At 51.3% G+C, this 17,542-nt stretch overlaps 7 protein-coding genes across 7 annotated transcripts; 3 read left to right on the top strand and 4 right to left on the bottom strand.

Moving 5' to 3' along the window:
• Positions 1–151: 151 nt before the first annotated feature.
• LAESUDRAFT_647313 (phospholipase D) lies at positions 152–5,607 on the bottom strand (the record flags this gene model as incomplete). The annotated part of the gene is made up of 26 exons (XM_040904046.1): positions 152–179; positions 237–303; positions 360–678; positions 729–833; positions 888–1,462; positions 1,521–1,795; positions 1,844–1,983; positions 2,037–2,111; positions 2,164–2,250; positions 2,304–2,463; positions 2,512–2,566; positions 2,616–2,790; positions 2,844–2,868; positions 2,921–2,986; positions 3,034–3,130; positions 3,178–3,245; positions 3,309–3,376; positions 3,432–3,525; positions 3,576–3,614; positions 3,664–3,760; positions 3,814–3,895; positions 3,952–4,080; positions 4,143–4,658; positions 4,713–4,943; positions 4,998–5,113; positions 5,169–5,607. The coding sequence occupies 26 exons, from the start codon at positions 5,605–5,607 to the stop codon at positions 152–154; spliced, it is 4,128 nt and encodes a 1,375-aa protein (XP_040767073.1).
• A 1,427-nt stretch (positions 5,608–7,034) lies between these two features.
• On the top strand, positions 7,035–8,480 carry LAESUDRAFT_748486 (uncharacterized protein). The gene is made up of 2 exons (XM_040911518.1): positions 7,035–7,364; positions 7,416–8,480. The coding sequence occupies exons 1-2, from the start codon at positions 7,098–7,100 to the stop codon at positions 8,346–8,348; spliced, it is 1,200 nt and encodes a 399-aa protein (XP_040767072.1). The 5' UTR covers positions 7,035–7,097; the 3' UTR covers positions 8,349–8,480.
• Positions 8,481–8,555: 75 nt separating this feature from the next.
• Positions 8,556–10,603, bottom strand: LAESUDRAFT_810937 (uncharacterized protein). Its single transcript, XM_040914270.1, has 2 exons — positions 10,538–10,603; positions 8,556–10,479 (listed from the first exon to the last, which is right to left on the bottom strand). Coding segments are annotated over exons 1-2 (1,710 nt in total). The 5' UTR covers positions 10,540–10,603; the 3' UTR covers positions 8,556–8,771.
• A 408-nt stretch (positions 10,604–11,011) lies between these two features.
• LAESUDRAFT_548505 (uncharacterized protein) lies at positions 11,012–11,820 on the bottom strand. The gene is made up of 3 exons (XM_040902890.1): positions 11,513–11,820; positions 11,323–11,454; positions 11,012–11,259 (listed from the first exon to the last, which is right to left on the bottom strand). Exons 1-3 carry the CDS (start codon positions 11,708–11,710, stop codon positions 11,074–11,076), a joined length of 516 nt encoding a protein of 171 aa, XP_040767070.1. The 5' UTR covers positions 11,711–11,820; the 3' UTR covers positions 11,012–11,073.
• Positions 11,821–12,343: 523 nt separating this feature from the next.
• Positions 12,344–12,848, bottom strand: LAESUDRAFT_742134 (uncharacterized protein; the record flags this gene model as incomplete). The annotated part of the gene is made up of 3 exons (XM_040911174.1): positions 12,344–12,523; positions 12,609–12,784; positions 12,827–12,848. The coding sequence occupies 3 exons, from the start codon at positions 12,846–12,848 to the stop codon at positions 12,344–12,346; spliced, it is 378 nt and encodes a 125-aa protein (XP_040767069.1).
• A 197-nt stretch (positions 12,849–13,045) lies between these two features.
• On the top strand, positions 13,046–14,670 carry LAESUDRAFT_748484 (uncharacterized protein). The gene is made up of 6 exons (XM_040911517.1): positions 13,046–13,253; positions 13,305–13,345; positions 13,400–13,422; positions 13,481–13,629; positions 13,684–14,394; positions 14,455–14,670. Exons 1-5 carry the CDS (start codon positions 13,119–13,121, stop codon positions 14,368–14,370), a joined length of 1,035 nt encoding a protein of 344 aa, XP_040767068.1. The 5' UTR covers positions 13,046–13,118; the 3' UTR covers positions 14,371–14,394; positions 14,455–14,670.
• Positions 14,671–14,901: 231 nt separating this feature from the next.
• Positions 14,902–17,530, top strand: LAESUDRAFT_647113 (uncharacterized protein; the record flags this gene model as incomplete). Its single annotated transcript, XM_040904033.1, has 6 exons — positions 14,902–15,219; positions 15,583–16,180; positions 16,257–16,518; positions 16,579–17,079; positions 17,141–17,257; positions 17,332–17,530. 6 exons carry the CDS (start codon positions 14,902–14,904, stop codon positions 17,528–17,530), a joined length of 1,995 nt encoding a protein of 664 aa, XP_040767067.1.
• Positions 17,531–17,542: the final 12 nt, after the last annotated feature.

Here is a 17,542-nt window from a genome sequence, read left to right as displayed (position 1 = left end):
TATTGGTGCTATGAATGTCGATGATATAGTACATGACGCCCTAAGCATAATAGAAAACGAATGTGAGGAACGCTATGCGATAACTATGCAGTCCATGTCCATAGTCCGTGCGTGGGAGTGAGAATGAGACAAGGAGAAGGAGAAAGAAGGATCAGTCGTATATTGGTAGAGGCATTAGTCTGCAAAAGTTCATCAAACAACGTATCTCGGTGTCAGGAAGACTTAGGACGACTTACCGATCAGCATTGAACAAGAAATTGTTGGCTGCATCCTCTCCCTCCAAGAATCGAGTAGGATAGAGAACTGAATCGAAAGCAACTGTGAGATACGCAAGCCACATGTAAGGTAACCTTGCACACCTAGGTGGCCGCGTACTTCCTCGAGCAGACGTTCCATCTCCTGGCGATCGGACTCATCAAACGGCTCAACGCCGCGCGTTCCTCTGCGTCCGCGAGTCGTGTCCTTCTCCGTACCCGTCTGGGGCGGAGTATATGGGTCTGGGGTCGTCGAATACCCTGAGTCCGTCGGCTCGGTTCCTCTCTCCCCAACGACGGAGTCGTACGCATAGTCTGCTGGATGCACGGTGTTACCGGCAGTAGGCGGTTGACCAGGAGCGTCCTGGTCGGCAGTTTCGGATGGTACTCGAGCTAGGGGCTCATGAGAGGAGGAATCTTTGATCTAGCGGAACGTCAGCATGAGCCACAGCCACAGCAAAGAAATAAGCTTACCGGTTGGTTCAGCCGTTCGTGATGAAGAACAAATTCCTTGTACTGTTTCCAAGTGTTGACAACGTCGTCGGGGATGGCATGGAAGACCTTTCTGTAGATCTCAGTCTGACAGACGTTTCAGTGCTGATTCAATGGATGATATGGAAGATCGTGGCCTACATTATGGACTGCACATGCTACCCACACATTCTTCCAAAACTCGTCGCACACAGGGTCCTCGAACCCGTGGGGATCCACTTCAGGAGTCGGCGTAGGTAATACCCATTGTTTCCAGCCAGGTTTGGGGGCCATCTGTCTCCGTAATGTCGCACGGGCCCCTTGAACCTGGTCTTCTTCCTCGTCAGTGTCGATTTTCACACTCTTGGCCCGTGGAGGTTCCTCGTCGCGGCTTACATCCGGAACAGCATTAGCGGGGGCACCAGACAGCTCGTCGTCTTTCGTGCGAGCCTTAAGCACTTGCGCAACAGATCCATTTTCGTTGTGTTCTTGTTCAACTGGGGCACCGATAGCTTGTTCTAAACGCGAAGGATGCTTTGCAATGTATTTCTCCTCCAGTGTCGGAATCACAGAGCTTGAGAAACCGGGCTGCTTCTCGCCCTCGCGCATGTACATCTGACGCTCCTCTGTGGGCCTCTTCTCTCCTGCAGTCATGTCAACTTCTTTGCTCGTGATCCCAGTTTTGCGGAAAAAATTAGTAATGGTCTTGCCCCCAACGTCACTCGTCCCTTGAATTGCTGATCGCCTCTTTCTCAGTATATGCTGACAATACTGGCCGTAGAAATGGGCACTCACCTTGTTCCGTCTCATTAAGAAAATCGTGGAAGAAGTTGCTCACAGCAGTCCGTCTCTGACCCTTAATCACATAGGTTACGCCGTTCTCATTACCGTGCTCCTCTTCATTCCCCGGATCCCATTGAGTCTGCGATTCCATCGGCTTCACCGGCTCCGATGCCATCAAATCGTCTTCATACATGGCATCAACGTCAACACCGACGTGCTCCCTCATGAGGCGGACGCGTAGGGTATGCGCGAAACGGCCAACCTTGAATGGCGCACCAGCCATGGTACTTGACTACTGATGAGAGGGAGCCCTGTAACATGATAGACAGACCTACCAGTCGATCATGTCAGTATCGCGAATGACGGCTGCTATTTCGGAGTCACGATCGCCTCGTTGAGACCGCTCGTTGATGTTCGCGCTACCTATGATAGCCAGGCGATCGTCGACGATACAGACTTTGCCGTGGATGTAGACCTGCATAAAACTGTTCAATCCGTACATGCCAAGATAGTAGCATCCTTGCGCACCTGCTCAGTGGTCAAGACATTCCCGCGCAGCTTGCCCCAGTTACGCAACGAGAAGAACGCGATGTAATCATCCGGCTGCAGAGCTACTCTCAGCTTTGGTCCAAAAGGTACATGAAGACAAACACACGTCGATTCCTTCCTTCCTGAGCCGACCAAAAATCGAGTTTGGACCACGGCATATCGTGCGATTCTGGCACTCCATGATAATGCGGATCTGCAGCACATTATCAGATAACAAAAGAGAGCATGATATGCATTCCTACTCACAGCGCTCGCATCACTATGATCGACCGGGTAAGTGAATCCAGGGATTGATGGAATGACAACACAACATTTCCATGGAGTCTTCTCGCGGTGGGCAAGGATTATGCGGTCTACTAATGCATCCCCGATCTTGTTCTCAATCTTCACCTCATTCACCACGGTTCTAGTATTTATCAGACTCTGTATAGTTGCCGGTACTCGGTGCACTCACGATGTGATGAAGAATTGGTTCTCGATGTACACGAAGTGTTCCGACATTTGTATGGCTTCTCTGCGTGTTAGCCGATGCATACATCACAATCGTACCGCTTTCACCTTTGAGGTAAGCATTCTGAATGGAGCACTCAATTCGATCCGGTGTACCCAGAGACCACGGTCCAGCTGAGCGGGTAATTTGCAACTCGCAGGTGCCCGTCAGACCCATTTGTGATAGCTCCCCTGGCTTGAACTCGGGAGGTGGTAATAAGAACGGCATAACCTGAGTATGATTCTACATCCAAATGTATATTGGCATACGAACGCATGTTGGTGCGCCAGACTGACCTTGATTCTCAGTAAGTAATTCCATCTGAACAGCATATGTCTGAGCTGATATCGCTCATGACGGCTAGCAAGCACACCTTTGTACAAAATGCCGCGCAAGGTCACGGGCCGGTTGGCCGACAACCTGCATCGCCACATCATGCCTAATAAAGTGTGAGTGAAGTAACTCTCTCAATGGGCGTATTCATACCAAGGCATTCTGGGTATCCTTGAGCGGTCATACATGTCTTCATCAGGTTTATGCAGAGAATGGAAATCTCCTATACGGGGATTGCTGTAGTCCTTGCCTACCTATGTTGTCAGTCTATAGTTCAAACACTTCGGCAGAACTAACCGGTCCAGATATGCTCTGAAGAGTCAGGCCCAGGATCGTCAACGAGAACATGCTGAGGGGTATCCCATCTGGAAGCAGTTCAGAGGACCACATTGTACAATTAGTAGATGTGTTAGTAGATGTGCTCGTACCGTCCGAAGCATAAATCCAAGCCACCCATAAAAGCGATGGTCTGGTCGATAACGCAGACCTTCTCGTGCTATAGCCCGGGATGAGTACGCCCACAATGACAATGCAAATATCGTATTGCTCACATGCGCCCAGTAGAAGGTACCCGTTTGGAAGTGTGATGGCGACCGTTGCACCATAATATTAGGATGCAGCGCAGTAAGCCTCTGCTTCGCATAGCTAGCAGATCATGAGACTAGTCATTGAACCGTCGCAGCTGGCCTACATACTTGCTATCTGTGGGTGTAGTTCGACTAGACACTTCAAGACTGTTCTTCGTCAGCAACAGGTCAACAGTAATAGAGTAAAGCATCTTACTATAAAATAATGTAGATTTTTACACCCTCCTTTGCCTTGCGCTCAAGGAGATTATCAAGACGGTACTTAAGCATATTCGGTCGTCGCATTTGCAATTCTGGTAAGGTTAGATGCGGTGCGGTGCAAACCTGTGGTTAACACAGCACTTACCGGGTGATAGCCACCAGCCGTGAATGTAGATAGATTCCGTAGCTAGCAAGATCGCACGGGAAAGGTTCCAGAAATAGTCCCGCTGAGAATCCATTGTTAGTCATGATGGGACAGGTAACAAACAGAAGTCAGCCTCACCCCATCTACAAGCCACTGCGCAGCGACATTCAACCGAATCGGAGCAAAGCTGTCGAATCGGTTCTTGCCCGTATAGTGACAGTCCCGAGCAACTCTCTCAAGGGCTGCGAGCCATTGCAGCATTTGGCGCTGGTCGAGGGTATTACATCAGCGCGTCGCCCTTTTTGCGATCAGCAGAGACCCATGCTTACTTCGTTTTTGGCAAAGAGTTTCAATCGCATCTGTGTGTTCTCAATGTAGAACGTATGTTTTGAAACCTTTTTTGACCTTTTCTTCTCGCTCTGTTCCGCGTCATCATGATGCGGCTCGTCATGGCCAACCAGCAAGGGATTGGTGTTTGTCGACGGGTCAAGCATAGGCGTCAGCGGCCGCGAAGTCGTCGACGACGTTGAGGGAGCTGACGAAGCTTCAGAAAGGGCCGAGCTCACGCGATGGATGTCCGCGCTGTTCCCATGGCCGTTCGCGGACTGGGATCCTCTGCTGTCAGACTGCCGCCTTCTGTGCAACGCTTTCGAGAGATGGCTCTTGATGGACCCGGCGAGGTGACATTGAGACACAGTCATGCCGTTGTCGTGCGCATGCGGCGTGGCCTCTCCGTCGTGCTCGTCGTGGCCCTCTAACAGCATGTTCAAGCCTTGGCGATAGTAACGTATCGGACGCTCAATCTTGAAGTCAGAATCAACCAAGAAGACATCCCAAACAGTCAGCTACGAGCAATATCAGCATGACTGCATAATTAAACGATTCAACCTCATGAGTACCTCTCCCATCTCCTCATGAACGACTAGGTAACTCTCTCTAACAGAGCACCACTTCTGCGATTTTCGCTCGCGCCACGACGTTGCCTTCCTGCCGAAGCTACCCTTGGTGCCGACTGCGTCGAGCCTCAGCAGTCCAGCCTTGTACTGTGCACCTCCCGAATGAGCAAGAGATATCATGAGAGCGCTGATTTCCAGAAACCCTGCCAAACGATTGGCATCTGGATGCCACATCTACGATCGCTTTCAACTGTGGTGCTAAGGTTGAGCAGGAGTGAGAATACTTACAACTGCGCGAATTAAGCCAATGAGATAGTTCTCGAGCGCTTCACGCTGTAGACGCGCAAAATCAGCTCTGCCGACATCTCTACCCAATTCTTTCAGAAACTTGAAGTACGGCAGACCTAGATGATACCGTGATTCTAGTGTGCATGCACAGCTTACAAGAATAAAACATACTTGTCTTTGGAAACTCTGGAAGCGTCTCGACGTTCCGGAAGACGTTAGACAGGGCGTAATGCGTGTGCAACGATAGAAATTCGCGAAGCTGACGATAGACGACCCAGCGCACAGCACCGTTAGCATATTCACATTCAATGCGAAAGACGGCCTTGTGTCCATGTAGGGGATGCAAACTGTCACTAACACGGACTCGTAGACGGTGGAAGAGGATGGGAACCCTACGGTGATCGCGCTCATCGCGTTCAAACCAAAGACGTAACACGAGCGCCGACAACCCACCAGCGATGAGTTCATCGGTGATGTTCACCGACTGCGGTGCGACTGCGGATGGCTGCGGTTGCGCGTGCTTAATATGAGGAAGAAGGGAACGGAGTCTGTTCCACTTCGGTGCGACGTTCGGCTTGGACGTGCTCTCCGTCTGCTGAATATGGGGCATAGATCGGGAATACCGAGGCTGCCTCTGTATTTCACTCATCTGAGGGCTTTGACCACCAACATCAGTTTGAGCATCGCGATTCTCCCCTGCTATGCTTGGTTGCGACGCTTCGTCTTGTCGCCTAACGACGGCACTCCAGCCTTCGTGTGCTAAGCTTTCCCGTCTCTTGGCCATCTTCGCAGCCATCTGTCTCTCGCGCTCGCGCTGCTGCGGGTTTTCATACTCGAGGATGCCTCGGAACGGTGTATTCGGGTGGAAATCTGGATTATGGTCAGGACCCTCGTCTTGTGACTCGTCGATGCGTGCATTTGGGTCTGAGCCGTGTTTTTGATGGTGCCACGGCTCTTGTACGCTGGAGGCAGAGATGGAGTAGCTGCGTGATATAGACCTGGGTGGCCCCGTGCGTCCAGACGGCGTATCAGGTGGTGGCAGGCGGAAACCAGATATGGAGGATCTACGAGGAGCATGGTGCTGGTGACTGGGGCGTGCATTAAGCGGTGATGGTGGCTCGTCTAGCTCTGAAGGAGGCGATTCCGTCTGCGGCACATCGTCGGCGAAGTGAGCGGTTGGATGTGTGACTTCATTCGACTTCAGGATGGGCGGAGACAGAGGAGGCTCGCCCTGGGGAGACTCTCGGTGCAGTGCCGCACGCTGCTGCTCGAGCACGTCGTGGACGACGTCGACAAAGTTCTTCGCCGTTGGTGGCGGACGGGCAGTTCCCGCCATGGAACAAAGAGGTGGAGAGACGATGAAATGGAGGGGAAATGTTGGCGCTCTTCAGCTACATGGCACACGCCAACGATCACTATCACCTGCTATTTCGGCATGCATTACGTCATCAACACCCATCAGCAATAATCCAGGTCAGAAATAATGCATGAATTGCACCTTCGAGCCAGCCAAATATGCAAACAGACGTGCGGGAGCATTCCAAGAGCCCTATATGCAGTCTGCGCGTTTTGCAATGGAGGAAACTCTGCGAGAGACAATAGACGCCCGTCCGGCATCAGCTCGGCAGGGCCCGTATCCTAGGCTCGATCAAGGCCATCACACATGGAGATCTCACCAACTCCAGCCGTGCATTCGGTGTGGCCATCGTGCGTATCGCGTGTAAGTCTGAGTTGTAGCTCTGATAATAAAATTAGCCTTGATACGGTGTCCTAATATTAATCAGGCATACGACCGCGAAACCAATGAGTGCAAGCACTTCTACGCGTTCACCGTGCAATAGGTGTAACAAATCAACCCATTCCCCGCAGGAGTTTCTGATACAGTGCCGCAGCTGCCAGCGGTTCTGGCATCATCGTACGCAGTCGTCAGTCCTGTCCTAGTATTAAAAGTAGCTCTGACGTACTGGACATCCCGCAGGATGTCATATTCCTCCACTTTCTGAGGCGGAATTGATCGCGCGGTTCGAGGCTGATGTAGACGGTCGCCCTGCAGAGGGGCTGAGCTCCTGGGTATGCCGTCGCTGCTCTAAGAAAGCGCAGATGGTGTCCGTTGCCAACGATGCCAGCCTCGCCATAAGCAATACAGGAAGGGAGTCCAGTTCCACTGTTCAACCACTCCGTGACGCATCGAACTCTAATGTAATGGAAACTGTGTCGGAAGTAACCTCAAATCAACTCCAGCCAGACACCATTGCCATGACAGGATACCCGGAACAAGCGGCACCGCCGATTGAACGCGAAAGATATGAGGGAGGGTCCCATCCTGTGCTGTCCGACTTGGATACCAGAAATCAGAGAATGAACCAGGTGAGGGGCTGTAACGATGAAGGTTAAGCCTCACTGATGCCATGCAACCAGCATCTTCAAAGCTCGAGATCGTTTTTGGAGAACATTGCCACCCGGCTGCTCTCGTCTCCGTCAGCTGTATCTTCGCACACGTTATCCACAATTTCTCAGTCTGACACCGACTCGCGCTCGTCGAGCCACGCACAATCACGCTCTCTCTGGACATCTGTCCGCTCAACGTCTCCTTCATCAACGAATGCCAGCTCCTCCACTCCCAACCAAGCGCATACACCCACTCCTCAGCCCGAGATTCCCATGCGATATGTGGATAAAGGCAAAGGCAAAGAAACCATGCCTGACTTCCGCGCCATCATCGCCAACCTGCGCGCAGCGGGAAAACTCGCCGGCCCCCCTCCTGCCGATTACTTGGTTGACAGCAAAGTATCGAGACAGGGATTCTCCAGTGACTATCGGCCCTCTACTCCGCGAGGTCGCATGTCAGAGGAGCTATCCGATATACAACGAGATCTTGCGGGCATGCACGTGGATCCGCAAGACGACGACGACCTATACGCAGTTACGGAACCATCTACATCAAGTTCATCACGAGAAGCGAGATATCGAGCTGCCCCGCGCGGTTGGCGTGGGCAGTTCCTGGCGACATCACGGGAGAAGTCACTCACCTCTCTTGATCCTGGCGATGGTCGCTCCGGATCTGGTCAAGACGTGAACGAGGAAGAGGTTCTCGAGCTCTATTTCAATCTTCAGCAACGACGCTATGACAGCCTCGAGAAAGGCCAGAGGGACAAGTTTGATGAGGTACTAGCACGGAGGGCACATGCCGCAGCGACTCGACATCAGGGTCGGGAAGAGGAACCGAGGAGACAACGGAAGGGCCCGGCCTCCTCTCTCAGCGCAAAAGTGAAGCTCAGGAAAAACAAGACTGTTTTAAATTTAACAGTCGGTGATTTGTTACGTGACAAGGGACGACTATTACTTGACTAAGCGATGAGGAAGATGTCAGAATTATCAGATTAGCCCTTTTCATACAGACCGTACACACAACTTTCTCTTGGCGGCCTGTCTCTGCCAACGGGATTGATACATGTGTGCAGTTTCTGAACAATGTAGACGTATAATGACACATACCCGTTGCCAGTGTGGCAGTTGACAACGTCGTCACGCTTTACCTGGTACTAGTGGAGGATGGTCACAGAGTTGTATGGTATACATACACAACAGCCACTAAAACATGCATCGCCTAACTATACATAATTTCACGAGTTCCGTCCCACGGAGCGATACTTTACTAAAAGTACAATTGCATGGCATCATCGAGACTCACCAACTGCGAATAGATTCTCTGAAGAGCCTATGGATAAAGGAGAGCATGACTGACCGTTCAGACAACCGTGTCCGCCGTCATCGTCAAAGATCACTGTCATCTTCCGAGTCATCCTCCTCACCACCATGCACGATCACTATGCCATCCCAGAAAACAGACACTGCAATCTCGCGGAGGAGATCGACTTCGGCTTGCCTAACATTGATACACCGTATCAAGTGCACATCACTGATCTTCGCACCACTTTCATACCGCTGCATTAAGCAGTCTCGCAGGAGCTCCACAAGGTCATCCGAGATTCCCTCCTTATAGATAGACTCTCTGAGCAGGACGCCACCAAGCGACAAGGTACGCAGTCTGCGGAAGCAGCATTTTGGCTTTCGTACTGTCGGATTCGTACGAGGGCGAGGCATGAGCATGTGAAGCATAGTTTCCGCTCCTAAGGTGCCCGATACTCGCATATGTTTGACTTTCTTCATGAGAGGGAGGACACGGAGCCAATCGTTCGATCCGTTATACACGGCATCGTCCACATTTAGAGTGGTCACTTGTTTCACCGGGAAGACCTCGCAGAGATCTGTGAAACTTCGCGCGGTGAACATTTCCGTTCTGGATGTGATCTGAATTCTCTTGACCTCAATGTTTTGGGTGACTCCGCCCATGCCATGAGAAGAATCAAGGGATCTGCCAGGTGAGGCCGCATCGAAACCACTGCCGTGTATGCTGAATTCAGACAATTCAGCCGTGAATGGTAGGCGAGCGATTAGGCATGTCGCAAGATCGCGCAGAGCCTCTAAAGAGGGGAACAAGGAGCAAAGAGTGAGAGCATTCAGGTTAGGAAACGAGAGCTTGTAGAGGATGTAAGTACAGTCGCGGAAATCTGCGACTAGGCGGAGGCTCCGCAAGAGCGGCAGAACTGCGGTTCTGTTCGGAGCAGTGAATGTCGCTGAATCTGGAACTATGACGTCCTCAAGGTCCAACGTCTCGAGCAAAGGCATACTCTCAGCTGCTTTGAGAACATCGCTGAGGCTTGTTTGGGCGGCCTCTCCGATGCTCCTGACCGTTAGGTGCTTCAACGACAGAGAGACGAGGGATTTCCAACGGATAGGGTAGAACCGGATGTCGAGCCGTTGCAAGCCAGTGCTGTGGCCAGAATGAAGTAAAATTGGCAGTGACGTGCCTGTGGGTATTTGAACGCGCGATCGGTCGAGGAGCCACTCTGGACCGCAGATTACCAGTGTCTGGAGAAGAGGCATCGGCCCATTCAGCGTCTTCAGCAGGCTACGTGCGATCGGTCGTGAAGCATGTATGTTCAGGCTCTTGATGCGTGCCATCTCTTTGGCCACCATCTCAAATGTGATTTGCTTCCGTCCAACTTCTTTCCAGGCCCGGGATGCAAAGTCAGCGGTTACGGTCAACGGCATCTGCTTCGACCGCCGGAGCAGCTCGACGAGCCAATCCTGCCTCCTTGCCACAAAAATGTTACACCAGAGTTTAGGGCATGCCAACGCAATAGCGCGCCATTGGGCGCAGACATGCGTGATCACGATCCATTTGTATGGCCCTGATAACGAACCGCAGTAAAGCCTGGCGCAATGGGTGAATATCTCAACAATGATCTCTAGAGGAAGAATCGCGATAGGCGCGGTTGGCTTGAGATGCGACTTGTCGATGATGCGTTCGGCATCATTGATGCTCTCTGCCTCAATTGGCATTCGTTGAGCTGTATAACCCGCGGTCGTGATCGCAGCGCCGGTATCGGCGCTGCTCATGTCCTGGGACAAGACCTGCCTGTGGTTCACGGTTGAGGCTGGTTGTATGCACTGAGACATTGAATCAGTCTACGTACATAGGAACTCAAAATGCTCGAACTAAGTTGCTCCGAAGGGGAAAAAGAACGAGATACAAGTCTTTGGGTATGGATTAAGGCTCGACTGACCTCAGCGTCTTCGGCCATAACCATCGACTGTTGGCACATAAGCGCGCGTCTCTAATGACCTTGAATGCAATGCTATAGCTACTCGAGAAGTGCCGCGCGTGCGCGGCGGACCCCTTGCTCGGAGCAACGCGCAAGCTGAGCCGCGAATCACATTTAATTCGTCTCTACAGTATATACATATCAATGTTTGTTTACATATGCACCACCACCAGCCTGAGAGAAGCATCGCTCTGTATCAAATGAGTAAGGGCTCATACAACGAATGACGATGGCATTTAGACGTCTGTGAGCGGGTGTGAGTGAGATAAGAATTAGGTTCAGCTGTCGAAAATTTACGTACAAGCCAGTTAGATGTGAAGCGCAACGTGCCTTTTCCTGCCTGAGTTCACACCTTGAACTTGTACTTTGGATGGTGAGGTCAGCTGTGGGTGAGCATTCCAAATAACTCACATTTCACCTATGTACGTGAAGAAATTGCCGGTCTTCAAGTTGTTCCTTCCTAAAACTTGATGCGTGATGGCGGCCTTGATGGAGACCAATGCGCCGCACAGACGAGCCTCGTACTCCCGCGGTGGGATCGTTTTTCCTCGAGAGGAGTACGCAGGAATCGGGATCCCATCATAGTTGACGATCTGCTGCAGATAGTCCTTGTGACCACATGCAGATATGCGTCCGGCCAGTTGCGTAAGGCGTACGGTGCATCTTCTTCTGTTCAAAAGTGCTAATTCTGTATCATTAAAAAGAAGAAATCTATGCCGCGTATCATCTGAGCTCGAGCCTTGCGCGTCACTCTCATTGTTGACATCATTGTTTGCTGATTCCTTTAGCTATAAATTATGGTTAGTGGGCTGCCGATCAGAGAGGTTGACGAGAATTTCTATTTACCTCATAGAACCCACGCCTGACAGGAATGCCGTCGTTAATGATGAGTTGGTTCACTGGACTGACCGTCGTGTTCGCAGTCGTCTTGAGTGCCTGTACAGCCTTGAATCCGGCGGTTGTGTGGCCCCAATCCAGCCTATGCATCAGCTGCAGCTGATTTCCCGGGGTCATCGCCCGGCGAGGCCAAGTCAACTTCATCATCCGGAAGTTGGTGCAGCGAGCATGCTGGAGGGTATAGCAGCTGAATATCGTGGTGAATGAGAGTGTCAGATACGGCGCAGCGGTAGTAGCTTTGCGGTTGTGACACGCGCAAACGCGTGATGTCGAACAGCTGGCTGCTGACGAGACAAGATTGACTAATCTGCTTACATATACAGCACCTATTTGGAAAGAGAATGCTATGTTAAATAATTTTTTTCCACCCCTGCAACTTCTTGGCGACAGGCACCAGTGAACCAAATCTTGCTCTCCGAGCAAGAGATCCGAGCAAGAGACCGAGCAAGAGACTATGAATTCGCACTAATAGATCGCACCTCTTTCGGATCCAACAACGACATAAACAGTCTGACATGATATCTTGAGAGTAAAAAAACAAAACAGAAACAATAACCCCCCTCTTGAAGGCAGCTATATGACTCGTGTCGATAGGCTACATGAATATTGAAGATATATATATACACTGTACGTAGCATGAGCCTATATAGAAAGTGAGGTCCGTCGGCTACCGTCGCCCTGGTATTAGACGAACATCGATGCTTGCATAGAGCATGAGCAATGGACAACAACTTCAGAGAGCACTTGCATCCACCGTGATCGAGGTGCGAGACCGAATACCTATGAAGCCGAATTTTTTGATTCGTTCTCTTTGTCGCGAAGAGAGACAATCGTGACATCTCCGTGCTTGTATGTCCGTATACTGGTTCTGATGATTCGCAGCCTGCTTGGACAGTTCGGGTCAGGACAGGCCACTTCGGCATCCGTCGATATCCAGTCGTTTGGCGAAGTGACACGCTGCTTTGCCGCCAAAAGCGGGAGCACCGATCCTGCAGATGTGAAACAAGACGACCATCGAGAGCATTAAGCTCGATCGTGCCAACACATTCAATGTGATGGCACAAAGTGAATAAATTGATATGCCTTGACCAGGTGGAAGCTTAAGCATTTCCCCCTCGAGTATAAAGTAGTCTCCATCCTTTGCTCCGCACATGATGCGCTTTCCAGGCGGGCAGACTACTTCAACGCGTAAATCGTACAGCTGGAAGGAATCGTCAATTCCTCGATCAAAAGCAGCAGCAGAAGTGACATTGTTGCTAAGACGGTTGGCGCCGTCGGTTGTCATGACCTCTGCGAAGAGCGCTGAGCAAGCCCACCGAGAGATTCGAAATCAAGTCGAAGTAGCCGGAGGTCACCAGAGTACTGATAGGGCGCTTAATCAAATATTGCGCGCCTATCAGATCTATGTCAGAGTCACGTGCATATGGGCGCTCACCGCTAGTAGCAGGTTGTTGGGCATAGCGTGGCGTCAAGCGAAATAATTGACTCGTTCCGCCTCCTTGTTGCAGCTGAGATTCCCCAAACCTCTGCTTCTGACTGCTAGTGCTTTTGAGTTATGGCAATCATGGACTCCTCGAATGGAGAACAAGACATCGCGCGCATATGGAATCTACTGTTGGAAGTCTCGGACCAGTTAACCCAGAATCGCAGCGTTTCTCTATCCCTGAACAATGTCGCAGGCGCAGCTAAAGTCTGTCATCGACATCTCATGGCTTCTCCTTGGTGCCTGAACGGTCCTTAGACACAAGCAATTCACTCTCAAACTGGGTTCGTTCTCAGACGGTACGTAGGTTCACATGTCATTGCTGGGCTCCCTTTGACAAGTGACAATCAAAGCTTCAATCTGGAAAAGCCCAAAGGTACAGAAGAGTCATCTGATTACAGATGGCATGAGAATACTATTGATACGGCTCTAAGATGTGTACGAAGCCGAACTGGAGCGCATGAACACCGCCATGTCTGCGGAGAATCAGACCCTGCAAAATGATAACAGACAGCTTAACGCACTCATCCGAGAATATGAACAAACTTTGGAGACAGTCATGAGCTCGTTCCGTACGCATGCTGTGAGTATCTCAAGTCACAGTGCTCTCTAGAGCAATATCTGACCTGTGCTGCAGTACGAAGTCCAGCAGCGTGAGCTGGCCGTAATGCGAGAATATGAGAGCGTCATTATCCAACGCGAGAGCGAGACTTTAGACGTCGCGCTTACGGCAGGCAACGCTCGCTCCCAGAGCCTCGCCCGGGTTGGCCGACTGCTACGCGCCGTTATGCGCAAACTTGCTGGGGAAGATATCAAAGCGTATGAAGACATTACACGAGCTGAAGAGTCTCGAGGTACAGCACAAGTCGTCCCACCTGTGTCTGAGCCGAGCCAGGAACCTACAACGGCGCCTGACGCTGTGTCTCCTTCGAATGCGGGAACTACAGCGTCAGAGGACCAAACCGAACAAGAGCCTGATCTGCTGCAAGAACTCGACGAGGATGATAACCCAGAACTGCTACAGCGAAGGCTTGTTGCGGCAGAGTGGGCACTGGATCGGGAGAGCGAGCTTGCGCGACTAGAGAGAGAAAACGAGGAACTGCGGATGCTGCTGAATGACTTGGTGGTTGCCGAGACGGCGCCTGTGGAACCGGTTCCAGTGGCACCTCGACATGCTGAAACTGCTGTCGAGGAAAATAATGAGGAGGGCAGATCATCGCCGACACCGTCGACCTTGAATCCTCATCGAACTCGTCGACAATTGGGTGGACCACCGGGAACAGTTGGTCCGTTTGGGTCGTATAAGAGGCGTTCGGTCACTTAGACTCCAACCGGAGTGCTGTTTAGAGTGAGTCATCTCAGCGGGTAGGTACATATTGCGAATTTACTGATCTTTACTTCCATCCAGCATTCTTCATTATGCGGCTACCTATTCGACTTGAGCAAGGTTGCCACTCCTTCTACTAGTATGATACAATTATCCGGTTCGAATTGGTATTCATACCGTCAACATTTCCATTTCATACGGCCGATTATCTTCTGCAAATCCACTGGAGTAACATAAGTCAATATATATACCAACTCTTAGATTGATAGTCGATCTGCAGAGAACCGTTGTCCACTGTCCAGTGCTTTAAAGTAGGATGTGTGACAGTCGATCACGTGCATGTGACGCTCCGCGCGACGCGTCTTTCTGAGACGCGCTCTAGTATTAACAGCTTTCGCTCTCTCTGCGTTTTGCCTCGGACACATCGTCTCCCACCAGTCACTGCCTCTTTCCCACCTTTTGAGATTGTTCCTTCCGCGCATATAGCGTGCACAAATTTAACGTCGCGCATCGTCGAGCTGTTTCGTCATGGCGACTACGAATGTTCCTGAGGCTACGTCGGCTGCAGCCCTCGATCTCAATAAGCTCACCGTAGCTCAACTGAAAGCTTTATGCAAAGAGAAGAAGATCTCAGGCTATTCTAAGCTAGGCAAAGGTGCTTTGATCCAGAAACTGACAGCTAGTGGATACAGCTCGAGCTCCGTCGAAGCGACCAAGACGGCCCGAGAAGGTGGATCCAATCCCGCTCGGTCCGAACAAGCATATAGCGCACGGATCGGGACGGAACCTACATGCGCTGGTTCTCGGGAGCCTGGGTTGTCTCATACAAACGCCTCCACTGATGCTGTGAAATCGACCAAACCGCGTGGCAAGAAGCTCAAACGGAAGGCTTCCAGTGCGTCGATCTCTCCTTCACAAGGCGCCATTGCTATGTCGCTATCATCTGGACTCACTGCTTCTGTGGACGCTCCTGCAACTGGCGCCACTGCCACAGACGTTCTTGTATCGCAATTATTGACCACAGAGCGATTAGTTCAAGCTCCTCTAGCAGAGCAACAGACTTCACAGCCTTTTCCTCTATCAACTGGTGATTCTAGTTCCCCGGTCGACACAAGGGTGCTGGCGGAAACTGTTATGATATCGTCCACAACAATTTCGGTGCCTCACGAAGAGCTACCATTTTGCGGCCGCGGCGACGAACTGCCAAAGATGATGCCAAAAAAACGCCGGGCTGATGCTTCTTCTGCTCCAACTGTGAAGAAGAAGCAGAAAACAACGAGCTTGATCCCGGGACCGAAACCCACGAACAGTGCAGGTCTGTCTTCCCCAGGAGCATACTCCAGATTCAAGGTACCCATGTTACCCGATGGTCGGCCAAATGCACTCTCACTCCCTACTGTATCTCCTGCCATCTCTTCTGGAAGCATTCGATCTCCTGTTCTGGGTAGCTTTTGTTCTGCGATCAACGCACCTATTCCACCAGTGCGATCGATACCTGCGCAATCTGTTCTGTCCACTGGAAAGCGATTCAAGAAGCTTGTCGTAGCTAAGTGCGCGACTCTTGTTACTGATTCTGTATCCGAAGCTTCTCAGCTACGGCATTCGCCAAAGCAGGCCAAAGGTCTCTTGGCGCTTCATCACCTCGACTTTCCTTCTGCACCACCCGCTCCTCCCCTTGTTCCTATCACCCTTCCTCCTTCGCTATCTCAGCGGAAACGTGTGCAAAACTGGGCGATTATTCTCAGCGGAATATCGGGCAAAGAACGAAGACAGTGTGTTCTAGTGTCACGCATGTTCCGCTACGCAGGTAGGTAAATTATAGCCATTTTTCGCGACACCAGTACGACTGCGACGACGAGTATAAATTAACCAACATGTTGCAGTATACCTTTCTGCGTCTCATCTGCTGGCGAAAAACTATTGCGGTGAACGCTTACACAGAGATGCCTTTGAGCGGTACTCACAGGCCATGACCAATATGTGGCCATATCTGCAAGTACGACAACGAGAGGCCACCGAACGACAGGAAGTATACAAGAACTCATTCCTTGCAACACTTGCAATGCGAAATGACCTATCGAACCCCATAGCGGATCGTCTTTGGGCGAGTCCAGACAACGAGCGTCAGCTCACTATTGCATTGCGGTATGGCACATAACAAATATGCGCATTGACACGTGTATATGTTGATTTTCTTCATTGCAGGTTCGTTATGTCGCGTTGGTGGTTCGCACTTTCCGTCGGGGATGGCTCTGGGGATCAGAAAACTGTGCCATGGCTTCACAGCAAGGTGATGGATGCAAAAGAGGTACTGAAAAGCGAGATCTGGAGCATCACTGTCGCATCAAATACGCTTGAAGGGCAACATCCTCTGATAGAGATGCTATACGTACTCGAAGCCACTTGTGAGGTCGTCGGCCGGCCGACAGACAACGCTTCTCAGGACGCCGCTCGGCTCGGGGAACAAGCGAAAAACAGCATGCCTGTCCGAGCGGATTGGTCCTCTTACATTCTGCAGCAACTCGTGTCACAACATGACGGGACTTCCGGCAGACTACTCGATTTACTAAAATGGGCGAACCGCGAGGAGTATGACCGCGGTATAAGCCGACTCTGGCTGAGACGTGTCGGAAACGAAGGTGTGGTGGGCGAAGCCAAACGTGTCGTGGCGGAGCGCTATGTCCTGGCATGCGTTGTCGCGAATAGGTGAGCCGTTTCTTGCTCTTGTAGAATTGTGGAAGGAGGTGTTATGACCGATCACCTATAGCGTGAGCGGACAGTGGATGTCTGCCACTGAGATGGCACAGGATTTCGCTGGGCTGCCAGCTCGGACATCGTCTGGCACCACGAAGAAGGTGCCTTCCGTCAACTTATACCTTCCAGAGTAAGACTTCTTCTTCATTCGCAGTATGAGACTAACCTAACCGCTCGATATCTCGGAATTCCTTCCGCATATAGACACCACCATGTGGAGAGCGTCCACTTCACGACCTCTGATGGACGGCCACTCCACTCTGCGCTGGCGGTTATACAAACTCCCCATAGGGAGTATTACATCTTGTGCGACAACGGCATGCAAGTTGGTTGCGAGGAAGATGGTGTCGCACCTGTCTGGCGGCAAGTGCTGAAGTGTGACACCAAAGGCATACAATCTTGAAGACTTTACTCC

The sequence above is a fragment of the Laetiporus sulphureus genome (assembly GCF_001632365.1).
Source record: "Laetiporus sulphureus 93-53 unplaced genomic scaffold LAESUscaffold_8, whole genome shotgun sequence".
Lineage (NCBI taxonomy): Eukaryota > Fungi > Basidiomycota > Agaricomycetes > Polyporales > Laetiporaceae > Laetiporus > Laetiporus sulphureus.
Note: the sequence above shows the minus strand (reverse complement) of the source record. Positions and strands in the feature narration are given on the sequence as shown.

Bases quoted from the DNA above. Each gene is read 5' to 3' on its own strand.
- LAESUDRAFT_748486 (XM_040911518.1), top strand. From the start codon at position 7,098: ATGGTGTCCGTTGCCAACGATGCCAGCCTCGCCATAAGCAATACAGGA. The intron at 7,365-7,415 runs GTGAGGGGCTGT...CCATGCAACCAG, and splicing joins GAAATCAGAGAATGAACCAG to CATCTTCAAAGCTCGAGATC.
- LAESUDRAFT_548505 (XM_040902890.1), bottom strand. From the start codon at position 11,710: ATGATGAAGTTGACTTGGCCTCGCCGGGCGATGACCCCGGGAAATCAG. The intron at 11,455-11,512 runs GTAAATAGAAAT...CATAATTTATAG, and splicing joins TCAGGCGTGGGTTCTATGAG to CTAAAGGAATCAGCAAACAA. The intron at 11,260-11,322 runs GTACGCCTTACG...TATCTGCAGCAG, and splicing joins TGAACAGAAGAAGATGCACC to ATCGTCAACTATGATGGGAT.
- LAESUDRAFT_748484 (XM_040911517.1), top strand. From the start codon at position 13,119: ATGGCAATCATGGACTCCTCGAATGGAGAACAAGACATCGCGCGCATA. The intron at 13,423-13,480 runs GTACAGAAGAGT...TACGGCTCTAAG, and splicing joins CAATCTGGAAAAGCCCAAAG to ATGTGTACGAAGCCGAACTG. The intron at 13,630-13,683 runs GTGAGTATCTCA...CCTGTGCTGCAG, and splicing joins GCTCGTTCCGTACGCATGCT to TACGAAGTCCAGCAGCGTGA.